Source organism: Chlamydotis macqueenii, chromosome Z (genome assembly GCF_036417535.1).
Source record: "Chlamydotis macqueenii isolate bChlMac1 chromosome Z, bChlMac1.mat, whole genome shotgun sequence".
NCBI classification, from domain to species: Eukaryota; Metazoa; Chordata; class Aves; order Otidiformes; family Otididae; genus Chlamydotis; species Chlamydotis macqueenii.
Genome location: NC_141593.1, coordinates 12591637 through 12607454, shown reverse-complemented (window position 1 = coordinate 12607454; position 15818 = coordinate 12591637). Strand labels below are relative to the sequence as shown.

Here is a 15818-nt window from a genome sequence, read left to right as displayed (position 1 = left end):
GAGAAGAAATAAATTCCCACTTAGCTTCAGAATGTGTAACTCCAAAGTTACAGATAACAAATTTACCGGTTTTACATGTGAAACATTACAGTGTTAATAACTGTTTCCATGCATACAACATACAGTTGTTGAAAGCTCTTTTGACAAAATATACTTTTGTTCAAATGCAACAAATTACAACTGATTAAGTGATTTGCATTCATCCAGCACTTAGCTCAGAAACAACATGCAGCCTTAAATAACTCTGCCAGTTCAGCTGTCGTGGTAGCATCAACTTCAACCACAAAAAAAAACCCCTTAGAAATCTTCCATGATTAAAGATACTTTGCAAAATAAGCTAAACTTAAAACCAAGATTTCACTGCAAAATGAGGCTCTGGTACACTTGGATTTGATTTCTGACACTCAATATTGAAATGACTTGAAAATGAATGTTTCCATTTTAAAACACAGTGTAAACTTACCCAACTACACAGCACAACACCTTGTCATATCAAGTTTCCAAGCTAGCCTCCAGAGCAGCAATCAAGTACCTAAGCATTAGGTAGAGTGAAAAAACTTGAGCTATCTTCTAGAAAAATGTGTATCTTCTAGAAAAATGTGTCTTGCTGTTCTACAGTGAGATTCCTGAATATATTTCAAACATGTATTACTTTTAAAATTAGTTTTAATAGATATTAAAAACAGATTGCTGTTTAAATATGAGATGGTAGAATTCCTTTGTTTGGAATTAACATCCTTATATCAATGAATGTCTTCTGTCTCATTTCATGTAAATAATAATGTGATTATTAAAGCTACGGTAATGTAAAAACATCCTATCCAATACCCAAGATGCCCTCCAACCCGCTGCAGTACCCCCATACCAATTTGTCTCTGAAGAATACAGAATCATTACACAACTTTTTGTTCTGCAGTTATCCTTCTCCTCTACTGTTAATGTTGCTACAAGACACTATTATCTTCTTTTCCTATTTCCATCTGTAGCACCTCCCCTGACTACAATTCTCTTTAACTACTAGCATCCCTAAAATTCTTCTCCCTCCAACACAAATATTGCTTTCATTTTCTCATCCTAGCCTTCCAGTTTCATTTCAGCACAGTATTTCACACTTACGCCTGGCAACTTTATACTAGTTCTCCATTAGCAACGACATCGTCAGAGCACAGGCAAGTGCATGAATTCCTGTTTGTGAAAGTCATACCTCAGAAATCTCATTTGCATCAGCCACTTTTCACCAAATAGCTCCATGTTTCTTTCTCTCTCTCTCTCTCTTTGCTACCCTTTTTCACACTTCAGCCTTTTCATCCCATACTGCCTTCTCCTCCATCCTCATTCCTTATCAATCCCACTTAAATTCCTTCCTGAGTCTCAACAGATTCATCCCTGACAAATCCAACAATGCTACTCAATCCTCATTCTCATGAACCTTGGAAAAAAGTGTCAATTTTCTACTCCCGGTCTTTCATTGTTTTATGAGGTCCAGTATCTCCTGTACACCTTTTACATGTTGGCTCCGTTCTTTACTATTCTCTCTGATGCATAATTCTCTCTCTCTTTCTCTCAGTTTCACTAAGTATTCACCATTACTCAATCTTCTTGGTCACCTCTCACTCTACTATGTATTTTCAAAAACCTTATTCACAACCATGACTACCAATATTTTCACGCTATTAAACTACCTTCCAAGAAAAAGTACATCATTCTCTGCCTGATTAACATCTTAGTTCATCTTGCCACCACTTCACCAATGTTTAACTGGCAACTTAAATTCAACATGATGAAAGCTGTTCCTCATTTTCTTACCTGGATACCATATCTCCTCAATTTCCCTGGAAGATCTCTTTTAACCATTCATCATAAGAGAAATGTTGTTATACACACCATAACGTGTCGTCATCTTTCTGTCACATGCTGTAAAACACACTAACCAATCCGATCAATAACGTGTTGCCAGTATTATTACTTTGACATCTTTTCCCTCTTTGTTTTCTTGATAATGATTCTTCACTTTCAGGGTCCACTGTCACCTCATTTTGTCTTCTTTAACAGCTGTATTTTTACCAAGGACTTCAATATATATTCTTCCAGTAACAGCAATTATAGCTCATTCACTTAATCCTCAAGCACTTTTTTTCTCACATAAAGAAAAACAAAGTCAAAACCAACAAAACTACTAGTTCCTTTTCCATAATGCATTTGGACATAGAGTAAAATATAATTTTAAAATGACTGAAAAAAAGGAGACAAATAGCAGTTGAGTTTGCACATTGCCTTGCTTTTATTTGTTCGTATAAACATCTTACTGGCTTGATATCAATGGATTCATTCTCTCATATAAACATATCTGCTTCAGAAGGAGAACAATCAAAACTGAAGTTTGTTTTATACACACAGACATGCAGCAGCACACATTATCACAGCCCTGTCTTGCTCTCCTACCTCACTGCAATACCAAGAAACAACAGTGACCTGCCTGGAGTACAGAAAACATTCCTACACCCCTGTCAGCTCCTACCCAGTTTGGCACCACACTTTCACACATCAAATATCAAAGTCAACCAGGCATTTGCACATTTGTGACAACTGACAGGCCAACGGCTGGCAATGCAGTACTTTCTGCTGACTAAAGCAGGTGTCCCCACTTCTGAAAAAGTCCTTCAGGCTCTTGAAGGTGGTCTTGAATATCAGCCAGCCCTCCCGCTACAAGGGTAGAAAAACACTACCTGTACTAGTTGTGTTTTTTGAAGCCCTGGTGAAACAGCCTCTATAAAGGTCACAGCAGTATCCTCTGGTGACCTCAACAAGCTGAAGTTTGCTTACATGTTTCAGGCTCAATCCAGTGTTTTGTGAGACCCTGGTGAGGACAATGAAACAGGCCAGGGAACTAGGATACAGTGGCATGTACATGCTCTTACCAGGGTATGTGCTGATCACAGCAGCTACATTCATCAGAAGCTCTTAGTGTCCACAAAAAACATGATTCATGGTTATAGAATGATTTGGATTTTTTCACTCTTTGTATGTGAACTAGCACAGTACTTGCTAATTCGGCCATCCTATCCAAACCTTAATAAAATGCACTACACTGAAAATCAAATATAAATTAAGTTTTAGCCGCGATTACAGGTGACCGCTTTGAGCACAGAACAGCCACAAACCAAATGTGGAAGTGATACGTACACATGGTAAAAAGCAAAATGCCACAAAGGCATTTTTAAAAAACCCTACACATTGCTTAATCTGAATGAAAACTACATAAGTTGAATTATCTAAGAGTATCTTGTTTAAATTACTAGAGCTTAGAATGATTATACACATTCAGGAACTCTATTAAACTAGAATTTCCTCATAACTTTGTGGGCATGCTTAGACACACTGTGTATGTATTTACGTATAATGTGTGAAATATATAGGTAGTCATATCCAACTGCAAACCTAGTTCTCTATCTCATGAGAAACTTAGAGCTCCATTCAAGGAAGGCAGCTGTTCCACGGATGTATCTGATTTCAGCCTGCGTAGCATCACTGCAGTCATACATTAAATAAAACACAGCTGGACAATGCTCCACCTATTTCAGCACCCTCTCTGCTAACTGTTTAGCACTAACATCTGTTGAAAACAAACTGTAGGAAATAGGGAGATCATGAAAAAAAATCCTTTATTTTAAAATATTTTGCACTGGGAGAAGTTTTACTTATTTGTAAAGAAAGCTTCACATATATTCGATTACATTTTAATTATGAGATTTACACCTGGAACTGAAAGAAACTTGCTCACTGAAGGCTGTTTTACAAAAAAATATAATATTAATTACAAATACTTCTGATTTCATACGACTAGTTTAGTTCTGTACCTACTGCCAAGACATGGTGTAGTTGTGTAGCTTATCTTCTCATTCATAGTCATGGACATAAAAATAACTTCTTTGGTTTACAATCTTATTATTAATTTTCTACAAATGCCATGCAAACTTTTTAAAATTAAAGTTAGCTAGATTTATGAGATGTTCTTTAGAAACAGAGGGTAGTCCGTAGTGTACTATGGCCAACATTAAAATTGCATCCTCATAGAAGTGCACCTTTTAATGGATGCAGCCATGAAACAATTGTTCTCTACGCAGAAATACATTGTTTTTTACCAGCCTTCCTGAGTTAAGTGTACACAACCTCATGTTACAAACAAAAAGCTATGCTTCACTACTAATCTTCTTTTTTTCAGCTTCTCGATTTCTAACAGATTAATGGGGAATATTTTTGTCTTAAAAATATGAAGGTATTTAATGTCATAAAACTGAGCATATTTCAAAATAAATCACTCTTATTCAATTAAAATTGAAAAAAAATAAAATACTTTTGTGTCTGTTTCTGCTTGGTAAGTTTATTTTTTCTAAATTAAAGAGTTATGAAAAAGGTTATGCACAAGCACCACACAACATTAAACTATTGGTTTCCAAGGCCAATATCCACTTCCTTACAGTGGTCAGTGACACAGGATAACATTAAAATCCCACAACTCTCAAACTGGAAGAATCCGTTACGCATCTTCTACATTAGACCTCTGGAAAAATTAGAAATTTGGCAATATTTAAAATGAGAGCAAGAAAAAAATAAGTAAAAGTTTACTCTACTATAGTAATAAGAAGAACTGAAAAGGGAGATCTATGTCCAAAGTTTCAAAATTCCAAATAATTATTAGTTTTGAGATTTTGTATTGTCAGAAATGATAATTTTGTTTAAAAAACCTCTACTTCTAATTTCCTTTTCTATTTAAAAAACTCAAACCAAAGAACTCAACCCAGATAGCTCTTACTACACTCTTGTCTAAAATTCACTTCACATTGTTTATTAATACTCCAAAATAGAAAGCTTTCTAAAAGTTATTAGCTGATGAGAAAAGTGAAGCCTGCAAGAGATACACCCAAACATGAAGTTCAAAGAGGGTGAACGGCCCATAAGTTAATCTCAGAGATACAGCCAAGCATATGCAGACAGAACATACCTAATTGTCACTCAATATGTTCCACAGATCAGAAGTCATTATTTCCTACTTTGTTTGTTCTTAAATAAATCCACTTAATCAAGCTGTAACAACTTTCCTTTTGTAAGTACTTTACAATACGGGAGTTTTAGGCTTCTCTAATAAAACAAACTTCATGACCAAGACTAGTATAGAAAAACATTTTTCATTGCTTTTACAAAATTCACAGCATAAACTTGCTGTTCATCTCCTCACTAGCTTCAAGAAATAGTGACATACTGTGAACTGAAACGAGAAACATTCAGATGCAAAACTAGCTTCTTAATACACACATCAAGCACAAAATTCTTTTTGTAATATACAAACCCTATTAGGCTCTGGACCAACGCAGTGTTCAGCTTGCTTGAGAAGTGCATATACTACAGTACTTAAAAGCCATTTTTCTGCTGAGCCAGACCACTCTGGCACTTACTTCTTGTTAGAGCAAAATGTAGTATCTGTACTTTCAACTTTTTACCTCTGCAAAAAAAGGAAAACTTTCTCTAAAATAACAGAGTTAGCTCAAGAAGGCTCCTCCCTTTCTACTTCATTATTTTTCATTATTTTGTCTTTCCATTTCTGTAACCTTATTCATGTTAGATTAATATTAATAACACTATAATATTACTAAAGCCAATCATGTTGCTGTAATGCCTACTCTTTTCTTCTCAAATTGTCATTTCAAAGTTGTTTCTGTAAGCTCTACTGTTACTTTTCTAAATAGTAAATCAGAGACAGATACGTAATCCTTGTGGGATAAGCCTTTTTCCTTTAGCCATACATGAACCCAAAGTAAAATCCTTCACGCTATTTTCATTGGGGTGTAACAGACATCAAGATTTAGAATTGCCTTTCATCACTATATTAGACAGTGCAAACATTTAGATAGTTCTTAACTATAAACTGTTTACTACCTAAGAGAGAAATGCACTTAGAAATACAGCAGGGCACATTTTATCTTAGCATATGATTGTCAGATTCTTTACTGCAGCTAGCTTGAGGGTATAGATAGTGATGTACTGGCTAAACCAGACGTATACAAAAAGGAATAATATATGAATCTGTTAATATTTGCTGCTGGCAAGCTTGTGTGTGATTTCCAGTTTCTGGAGTAGAGGTCTGGCACATACACATATGGAATGAAAGGGTGGGATATTATGGATATGGAAAACTTACCTTAAGTTTGAAAGGGGAATATAGTATATTTGGATATCTTTCATCTTGTATTTACACAAGAAATTTCCAGATGTAGCCAGACTGCCCTCTTCAAAGCACGAAACATGTTACATACTTGGGGGAAACAAAGATTTGCCTGCTATTTAGCTGTACTAGTGATATTCAGTGAATTCAAGAATAGTAATTGTAAATTCTTTCTATTAAATATTGATATCTCACTGGAATAATTTTAATGCTGTAAAGATATCAATATAAATCCAAAATTCTATATAAACAAAAGAAAAAAAATCTAAATAGACATGTAAATATTCCATGGACAAAATAATGAATAAAATCTAGCTGGGGTGAAAAGAGCATAATCTTGGAATGCTGTGGTAGACCAGATGCTGAAGACACACCAAGATCTTTGCATGGTAGAAACTGTACCTAAAAAGGCATATGCACACTAGTAAAGCTTTCTAGTATACTGACATAAGGCACACATTTCAAAAATTTATCATGGAGAGCCAGGTCTTCTTCATGTCAGCATATCCAAACAGCATTCTGTAACTGTGCAACGATCCAACCACCTCATCTTCCCAAAGCATGGGCATAAATTCCCTCAAAGGACCTTCCAATTAATGGAGAAAATACTTACAGCAAGTCTCAGATCTTACCACTAGTTTTCAATATGCCACCTTGGTAGCATCAGCTGTAAAATCCATCAAGAACAGCAAAATAAAGTTTACCAAAAAAATTTCCAAACAAGATGAGAGCTTGGATTCCCATTCCAAAACAAAAAGGTCACCCTGTTGGTGGGGACTACCTTACATGATCTTTTCGCGTTACTTAAATCCGTGTCCTTAGTTGTGCAGTGTGTCTTCAAAATGGCTCCATTACTTGTAACACTTTTCATCTCTGAAAACTCTACCTTAAAACTTCATACTGCACATCACAAAAGTAAAGCTTACAAAAACTCTTTCAAAGCAAATAATCACTAAATATAGAAATGTATTTATCTTACATCTATAAATCATACAATTATTTGGAAAATACTTTTAACATGAGTATTTGTAATTAAAGTGTACAGAGCTTAGATCTGCTTAACTTCAGTGCATACTGCGACAACCCACTTTTCTTCCCCTTACATTTTGAAGATAGCGTGGCTTAAGGGTCTGTTGAAAACAGGTTCTTGGGATTATCCCTTCATCACACCACTTCTGCGGATATTCATGTGGGCAGTATATTAGTATAGTGTTGGATTTAATTATTATTGTGGACTATAAGTTCTGAAAAATCACTTCACTGTTTAGCTAAGTAATTTAAAACTGATCAAAATACATAAATTATTCTAGCAATTTAAAATTAATGTGACGTTTTAAAACCAGGAAATAAGAAAACACTATCAAAGCAGTAGTTCAGCAATACTGTAGTAGATGCTCACTTTTGAGCAGGAAACAGCTGAAGAATGGAGTTAAACATACCACTAATTCTTTTACAAAACAAGAAAGCAAAAAAATAGAAGCTAATAACTAGTTATATTAAAAAAAAAAATCTCTCTCTAAGCACTGAATCAATTTGTGTTTAATGAGAATTAAATTATGTTGAAAATCATAAAACAGTACATCCTTCCCGTTCAGATTTACACTACATATCAGAGATGTCTGTCAACACAAATTTTTTACTACTTACAGTGCAGCCATTAGATAGCTAGAAGCTTATAAAAATTACTCTAAGTTTCTGAACAGACTCAATTTGATACAGCTAGGGGGAAAAACAAAACAAAACAAAAACCAACCAAAAAACCACCAACCCAGACAAGATTTTGGATGTAGAAGCTGTTTTCTTAAATGTATTTAAAAGAAACAGCCACTTCTCACAAACTCTTGCCTCTTCAACATCCTTATCAATATTTTTGTATTACAGCTGCAATGATATACCATAAAATCTGTGATGCGCGAAACTGAGAAACATGATTCAGTCTGCCATATGCAGAGAAGTGGTTTATACAGTCTTGGGCTGAACACACCCAGGAAAAGTCGGAGAGAAAGTTCACATAACATCTGCCCTCATCAGGTGGTTTGAAAGACTAAGAAAGGCTAACTAAGAAGTTTAGCCTTCTCACTGTAATAAATCCTATTTGTTATCAATGAAAAACATCTCAATCCTTTCCTACTTAGCATGGAAAATGACGGGAGCTTTTTTGCTCCTTAAAGAGATTTCCATCAATTTTAACTCCCAATATGCCCTTAACATATCCACCAAGTGTACTAATAGTCTTTACAAAAATTACCTCAGTCTTTCCTTGTCTCTATGAATGAAACAGTCCCACTTACACACATGAAAAGGAGGCACACACAGGTTTTCTGATTGCAAAACACACATCATTCTTGATACTAAAGACTGACTGCACGGATCAGCTTGTTCAGCAACGTTTTACTCTTGGTCTTACAAAAATCTCCAAATGGGCAAGCACAGGCAAAACGAGGAATTTGAACTTATTCAAACTGCAGGTAGATCTAGTTTTACTGTACTGCCCCATGAATCAGTAAGTTTCAAGGCTCTGTCTCACTTTGACCACTAATGCTCTCCAAATCTCCATGTCTGCCAGACTCTTCTCCATGTCTCAGAACACTTAAATTGAGAGAGCTCTAATGTGTTATGTTACAATTGACTATTTCACAGTTTTTTCCACTATTCATTGGAAGTTTGAAGGAAGTTATTTTTTATGTCCTTTGAAGCTGTTATTTTAAGCCAAGTTGACAGTGTTCATAATATTTCAAACAAGCTGACAGATCGTTCTGCTAATGTGCACTACAAATGCACACGTACGTGAACCTTAAAGAAAAACCATGCACTGACAAAATAACATACGTGAGAAAATAACAAAGATTTATGACAAAACAAAAAACTCCTCTGAGGCAGGTGATTATAATGGATCATGATCACGCCGAGGAAGTTTGGAGAAAGGCAAGGCAGAGCCAGAATGCATTTGGCTAACTTCAGCATTAGCAAGTTACCAATGTCAGTGTCATGAAGACAAAAAAAAGTCTTCCTGCTAAAGTTGCAAAAGTGTTTTAACTACCACTACATACAGCTGGGATATTTGGAATTGCACCAAATAAACAGTGGAAGCAGAAAACTGAATGAAACACTTACGATGTGCATCACTAGTCAGAACTAAAGACGGAAATTGATTACCCACCAAAATCACTCCCTAGGCACAACAAAAAAATTTTTAGAACGCAGATACTGAGGTGGCTCTAAGTGGCTTGGAAAAAACAACTCATGACCCTCACTTACAACAAACAGCTACTTCCACTTCAGCAGAGATCATAACAGATGGCATAGAAAATATCTTGTTTCTTTTTAAATAAAAAAAATTAAAAGATTTATTTAATCACACCATTTTGGACCAAGTTCTACACTACTGAGCAGTAAATAAAAGTGACACCACAGTGGTGATGGAGACACCACCACACAACAGGTTGATTTTTAATTTATTTGCCCTTTGATAGATACATCAGTATGATTCCTGTAGTCAGATGTAAAGCTATCCAGTCATGCGTGGAGCAGAGGATAATAAACTTTCAACCAGCAGTCAGAAACTACGGCTGCAGTGCCAAGGAAGATTTCTTCGTCAGGGAGCTTCTGCTACCTTGTTAAGTGATACGGTCTTTGTGAACCCCAAGAGGAAGAGTGGCTTCCTTCCAGCACTGCAGCAGTGTGCCTGCCTCTAACAAGTGCCCTTTTTCTCTAGGAAAGGGCATTATCAGACCCTCCTTCCTAGCAGGGTATCCACTTCTGTACTGGGTGTTTCATGACCCCTCTCCTGTGGGAAAGCAGGCGCTTTACGTTTTCACTGAAGCAAAAATAAACTTCCCTCTCTCTGAAGTGGGCTCTGTGTTTGACAGGAGTTTTTACTCCTGTCAAAAATAAATGTGTCTAAAAACCTTCACAGACATCAGGATAACAGGCACCATGGATAGTATGCAGCGTGAACCAAAATATTTGGTAGGAGCACCTTCTTGGATTTAGTCTGTGCTGTTACTGTCATATGCAGGAACAGTGGTACGGACATTCAACAGCAGGGTTGAAATGTCATTTATATTTTTGCTTAAATGCAAAAACGAATTCAGACAAGCCTTTATCAGATCAGTATGCTCAACTAAGTTAGTTACCTTTCCTACAATTTAACCTTCCTGAATCTCTCCTTCTTCCTGCCACATATGTGCCAAATCAATGGTCGAAAATAATGATGTGAGAATAATTCCAAACCGATCAAGTGTAGAGAAATTATACCAACTATTTCTGCTTTCAAACACTACTGATTTTTGTTACAGACTCAATAGTGCCTTCCCAAGTTAAACAAATGCTGTCTTAATTTTGACTTGAAACAGAGCTGTACTGTAGCACAGCAAAATCTGTATATACAGCTCTACACTTGTTTCAACAAAGTCAAATGATATTTGCAGGATGGCAATTAAAAAAAAATTATTCTTCAAAAATCAGAAGTTAGTATTTCTACTACATATTTCTTCAGGTAGTTTAATCCTCACGTCTTGATTCTCCACAGCTTTACCTATTCTCCTGTGCACCTACATTTCATACCCCAGAACCCACATCACTTGGTCATGACTTAATATCTTGTTCTCCTTTGCAAGCATTTCTGTATCCTTCATCATTCCAATGTAGGAGTCAATTCCATCCTCCTCATTCTAAATCTTACTTTGAACACACGTTCCTTTTTAAATTTTTTTTCTTATCCCTCCCACACCCCAAAAATGTAAGATTTTTCTTTTTTTAATTCTTTCACCATGATGCCTTTTGAAACACCTGATTTTAGCTATACACAGAGACTTCCAGAGAGTACCAGCAGTTTTAGATAAGAATGCCACTAAAAAACCAATTCACACTGCTCCTTTACACCTTTCTTAATGATACTAATAGAAGCAAAGACAAAAATTCTTTAGGCTTTAAAAATACAAATACAAGGACACTACCAACTGCACTTCCACTAGAAAATCACTTTAGGTTTGCATTGTTATACAGGGGTCACCAGTTGGAAATTGCACAAGATGCACAGGATATATCTTTAAATTATGCATAATCACCTTAAACTGCACTCAATCAGCATTGTAATATGTCATCTTGTAGACACACAAAAGTTCAAAAGGAAAAGCACATGAAAAAGCAGACTACCAAGAGCACTATTGTTAAAAATACACCAGAAAGCTTAATATTTCAATACTGTATATGTTAAAATAAACAACATATACAGGTGATGAAAACCAGTCTCTGAAAAATTTATTATTCTGTTAGAACAAGTTTACACTTAGGATGAATTCTCAAGCTTCATGCCATTAGGAAGTTTTACTGGGTTTATAGTGGAAATAAAAACAGAAATAAAAATAGATGACAATCCCAAAATACAGGCTATGCTTTGAATACGATCAACGGGTTTTCTTTTCCTTTTACATCTATACATTTGCTCTTGTCTCCAGCAACCAAATTTTATTCAATCTTTGTGTAAAGTTCCCTAAATTGCCTGTTTTCTTTTTTAAAATAAAATGCTTTGAAAGATGAAACTGAACAGACTAACATAATTTGTATTAGTTCAGTATTATTTCCCCTAAGGCATCCTATTGGAATACTACAGCTTAGATTTATTAAGATTTATTAAGTCAGTTTGATTCAACGATCCTGCCTTCTTGCCTCATTTCCTCTCTGATCTTACTTTGGCTTCCAAAAAATTGACCTTAATCTCATTTTCTCCTCCTATGTATGCTACAAGTACTTATCCCATTGAAGTGAAAGGAACTAGGCATCAATTCTTTTATTAAAATGGGCATAAAGGGAACATGGATGGTTATTAGGATGATTACTATTAAAAGCAGTAATATTTTGCCTAGTAATTTTGGACTCAACATTGCAAAATTAAACTCATGGAACCGGCATGGTTTGTAAACTATACTACACAAAGGAACAGGGAGCACTGATGCTCTAAGTTTTGAATTGTGAAGTTGTAGCACAAATTGTACATATTCTTCTTCTCATTCGTATCTACTAGAAATAGTTCAATATGAACACAAGAAATTACAGAATATATTTCATCATTTTAAAGACCTTGAAAAGGCTCCCATCCAGACTTTTTCTGACCACACTGCATTCACACAATTTTTTTATATTTGCCTCAGTGTTAATTTTGACATGTTAGGCAATTTAATAAGATTTGGCATTTACCATGGGGCATTAACCTTATCCTCACTCATATGGATGCTATTCTCTTTTGCCTGTTATCTGGATTAATAATTTATTTCAGTATGAAGTTTTATGAGTTACTGCTTAATGTATTCAATACCTCAGATAAAATATAGAAGTATACATTTTTAATTATGTAAGAATCAAGAAGAAATTAGTTTTTTCCACAAGCATCGCATCTTAAATGAATAATATTCTAAACAAAGGTATGGGGTCAACGTTTTTTCTTTTTTAAAAACAGACTGCCAAAGGTTTCCTCAGTGTTTTGAAGTGAATAGCAGCACATTGAATGATCAGTGGTAGAGAGGCAGAAGAAATACTAAATTTTGCCTCTAAGTTATTTAGTTTTTGAGAAAGTACCAAAATTTATTTTATCAGCTTCAACATTCAGCACTTGATATATTAGAATCATATATTGTTATTAAATACTTGACTTACACTCATATTCCTATCCCAGATCTGGATGGAGCCGTCTTGACAGCCAGCCGCAATAAGTTTACCATCTCTGCTGTACGTGCAAGTTGTAGGAATCACCCGTTTACCTTGAACTGATCGTGGTTTAAATACACTTTTGTGTTTTTTCTCATTGTTAACATCCCACGTCCTCACAGTTCTGGAAAAAAGATTTAAATAAAGAGTTGGTTTAGATAAAGTGAATACATACGAAATAATTTTTCTTCTAATATGAAACACCTTTTACAGCATAAATGGTATATAATATTGTCCATATAAAGCTGTAACAGCAAAACAGCATTTAAGATATGGTATGGCAGTCATTAAACTACACTGTCATTAATGTCATTAAACATGACAACTTTTCAAGTAAGAAACATCATATTCACTAACATGTATGTAAATGTTAAAAAACAAATCAGTTCCTCCTAAAGTCTTACGTAAAGACATAAAATTATTTACAACTAGACAAACGATCAAAGAACCAAAGGTACTACACTACACTAGTGTCCAGTGTCACTGGAAATCAGGAATATGAAAGTATTCAGTCCTTCACAAAGAATGAAGATTTCAGCAAACAGGTATGATTGCTTATACAAATTCAGTAAGTAAACAGATTAACTAAACAGTCTTAACAGTTCTGACATGACAAGAACTGACAAATCTGCTTTTAATTTGCAGTATTGCAGATCGGGTGGTTATTCTTCAGACTTCTTTTTTAAAAGCCATTCTAAACAATTAATTGAAATATTATTGCAGTTCTCTTTGGCTAATCCTGAAGGTGTTAAGAGTTTGGTTGTAAAAGCGTTCTTCAAATATTTTACAAAGACTCATTTATGTAATAGCTTTTTCAAGTTGAGTTTTTCCCACATTATTGGCAAAATTGCTTTTTAATGGAAAAAGATTATCTGCCTGGATCTTCAATGTTTCTTAGATACACAAAAATATCCAAATGAGAAAGAACTAAAACACTGAGATACAGGTGGACTCTTTAAACTGTCTTAGATACAAATGTGTTCTGTCCATTTAAAATGTTGAGTTCTTTCCAGATAAAAATTCAAAACTCTTCTGGCATCTAATTCAGGATCTGGCAAAGGAAGGACAATCATCAATTCAGAAAGAAAAAAAAAAAATCTAAAAGTTCTCAAGACAACCTCATTTGTTTAGACTAGACAAACATTGTCCGTGATCCAACAGCATGTAATTCACTGGTCTCTAGAAAATCAAGTACCACTTTAACAAAGGCTGCCATTTCTCCAGAACAAGACAAGACGCCACGGCATAACATCAGGAACTTCCATCAGAGCTACAAGACCAGACAGGCTACAGAGCTAACACATATATATAATTCTAGAATAAAACAGACAAGAAAAGGAGCTGGAAATAGCTCATAAAAACTACATCTAATCGCACACACAATGACAGGAATGAGAAATCAGTAACTGAAGTAGGATGAATCTCCAGTTCTCCACAGTAAAAGTCAAGATTAGTCTCATTTTTAAGTGTTCAAATCTTGTATCTGTAAGGCATGACTTCATTGCTCTGTTCCAGTGTTCCAAAAGTTGGTTTGGTTTTTTGTTTTGTAGGAGGTTTTCAGGTTTTTTGGTTTTGTTGGTTTGTTTTTTTTTTTTCTATTTAAAATGATGCATTTTCTAGGATCACATAAATAAATGTATGTTGCTATACAGAACAGGTTGCCCAGCAAGGATATAGAGTCACTTTTCTTGGAATTATTCAAAATCTGTCTGGATATTGCCATGTGCTAGGTGCCTAGGTGACCCTTCTTGAAACAGAACGGTTGGATTAGAGGATCTTCAGAGGTTGTTTCCACTCACTATGTGATTCTGAGATTCCCCTTTTCCTCTCCACGTGTTGTCAATAACCATCTCTGTCTCCTGCGTTTCAACAGGCACATTGACACTTTCTCCCATTCTGATATTTACAAAAAACCTGAGTCTTTTTACAGTCCCTTTCTGTCATAATTCTCAATCCTTCCAGAACCTCACTTAAATACCCTGTACCTCCAGCTTCTTTTCCTTCTCTTGTGATAACCATTTCCTGCTGGAAAGCTACTTCCTCTCTTACAGTGCAAGTCTCCCAGAACTGCCTTGGCACACCCACATCTCAGTCAGTGCACCTAGTAACATGGGTTGTGCGCAAGGAAGTTTAAAGCCTGTCTCCTTCTATTTGCCTTTTTATCTAAGATGTCTCACAAGCATCTCAGCTGCAATTCCAAAAACAATCTATGAGAATCCTTCACCATCCTAATTCTTCATTTCTGCTGCCACAGAAGGATTTTTTAAAAGCTTTTAAAGCTTTTTTTAGGGCTTAATGTCCTGTCAAAACCTCAATCACTTCACACACTATAGAGAATATTCAAACCTTCTTGGTCATTTTACTTTTCAACTGTAAAGTATCTCTTCTAAGACAGATTTAAAAAAAAAAAGTGAGCCCTAAATCAACTGTAATATCAGCAGGTCAGATGAAAAAGCCAAGTTTCCTGAGCTGCTCCTTCTGCTGCAGACAGTTGGCCACATTTACTACCATACGAGTTCCATGCCCTGTTAAAAATGCCCATGTAGCCTATAGTAAGTGTTTAACATCACCTTCTACTCTTCTACTAAATCAAAAGAACTATTTTATAAGAAAAAATCTATATAGTGCTTACAAATTGATCAGTCAATCCCAGAGAGCCCTTAACACTTGAGCTAAGACTGAGCTCTTTAATCTTTTCTTTCACGTCAGATCTTTTAAGTATTGTTATTCTTTATGGAAACACTTCCAATTCTTATTGAAAAATGGACATCATATTGCAAACACACCTCATAATACCACAGACAAAATTTCAGCCTACCACATGAATCGATCAGCCCATGGTTTCTGACTGAATCACCACCAATCAAAACATCAGGAGTTTTCTATAAAGTGT

The 15818-nt window shown here is 35.3% G+C and overlaps 1 protein-coding gene across 2 annotated transcripts in view; it reads right to left on the bottom strand.

Annotated features, from left to right (window-relative positions):
- The window catches only part of WDR70 (WD repeat domain 70), a 125070-nt gene that overhangs the window by 45755 nt on the left and 63497 nt on the right, over positions 1-15818 (bottom strand). For both annotated transcript variants that reach the window (XM_086771031.1, XM_086771030.1), the window contains exon 10: positions 12875-13049. In XM_086771031.1, the coding sequence (XP_086627157.1) occupies positions 12875-13049 (175 nt within the window). The remainder of the gene's footprint in view (positions 1-12874; positions 13050-15818) is intronic.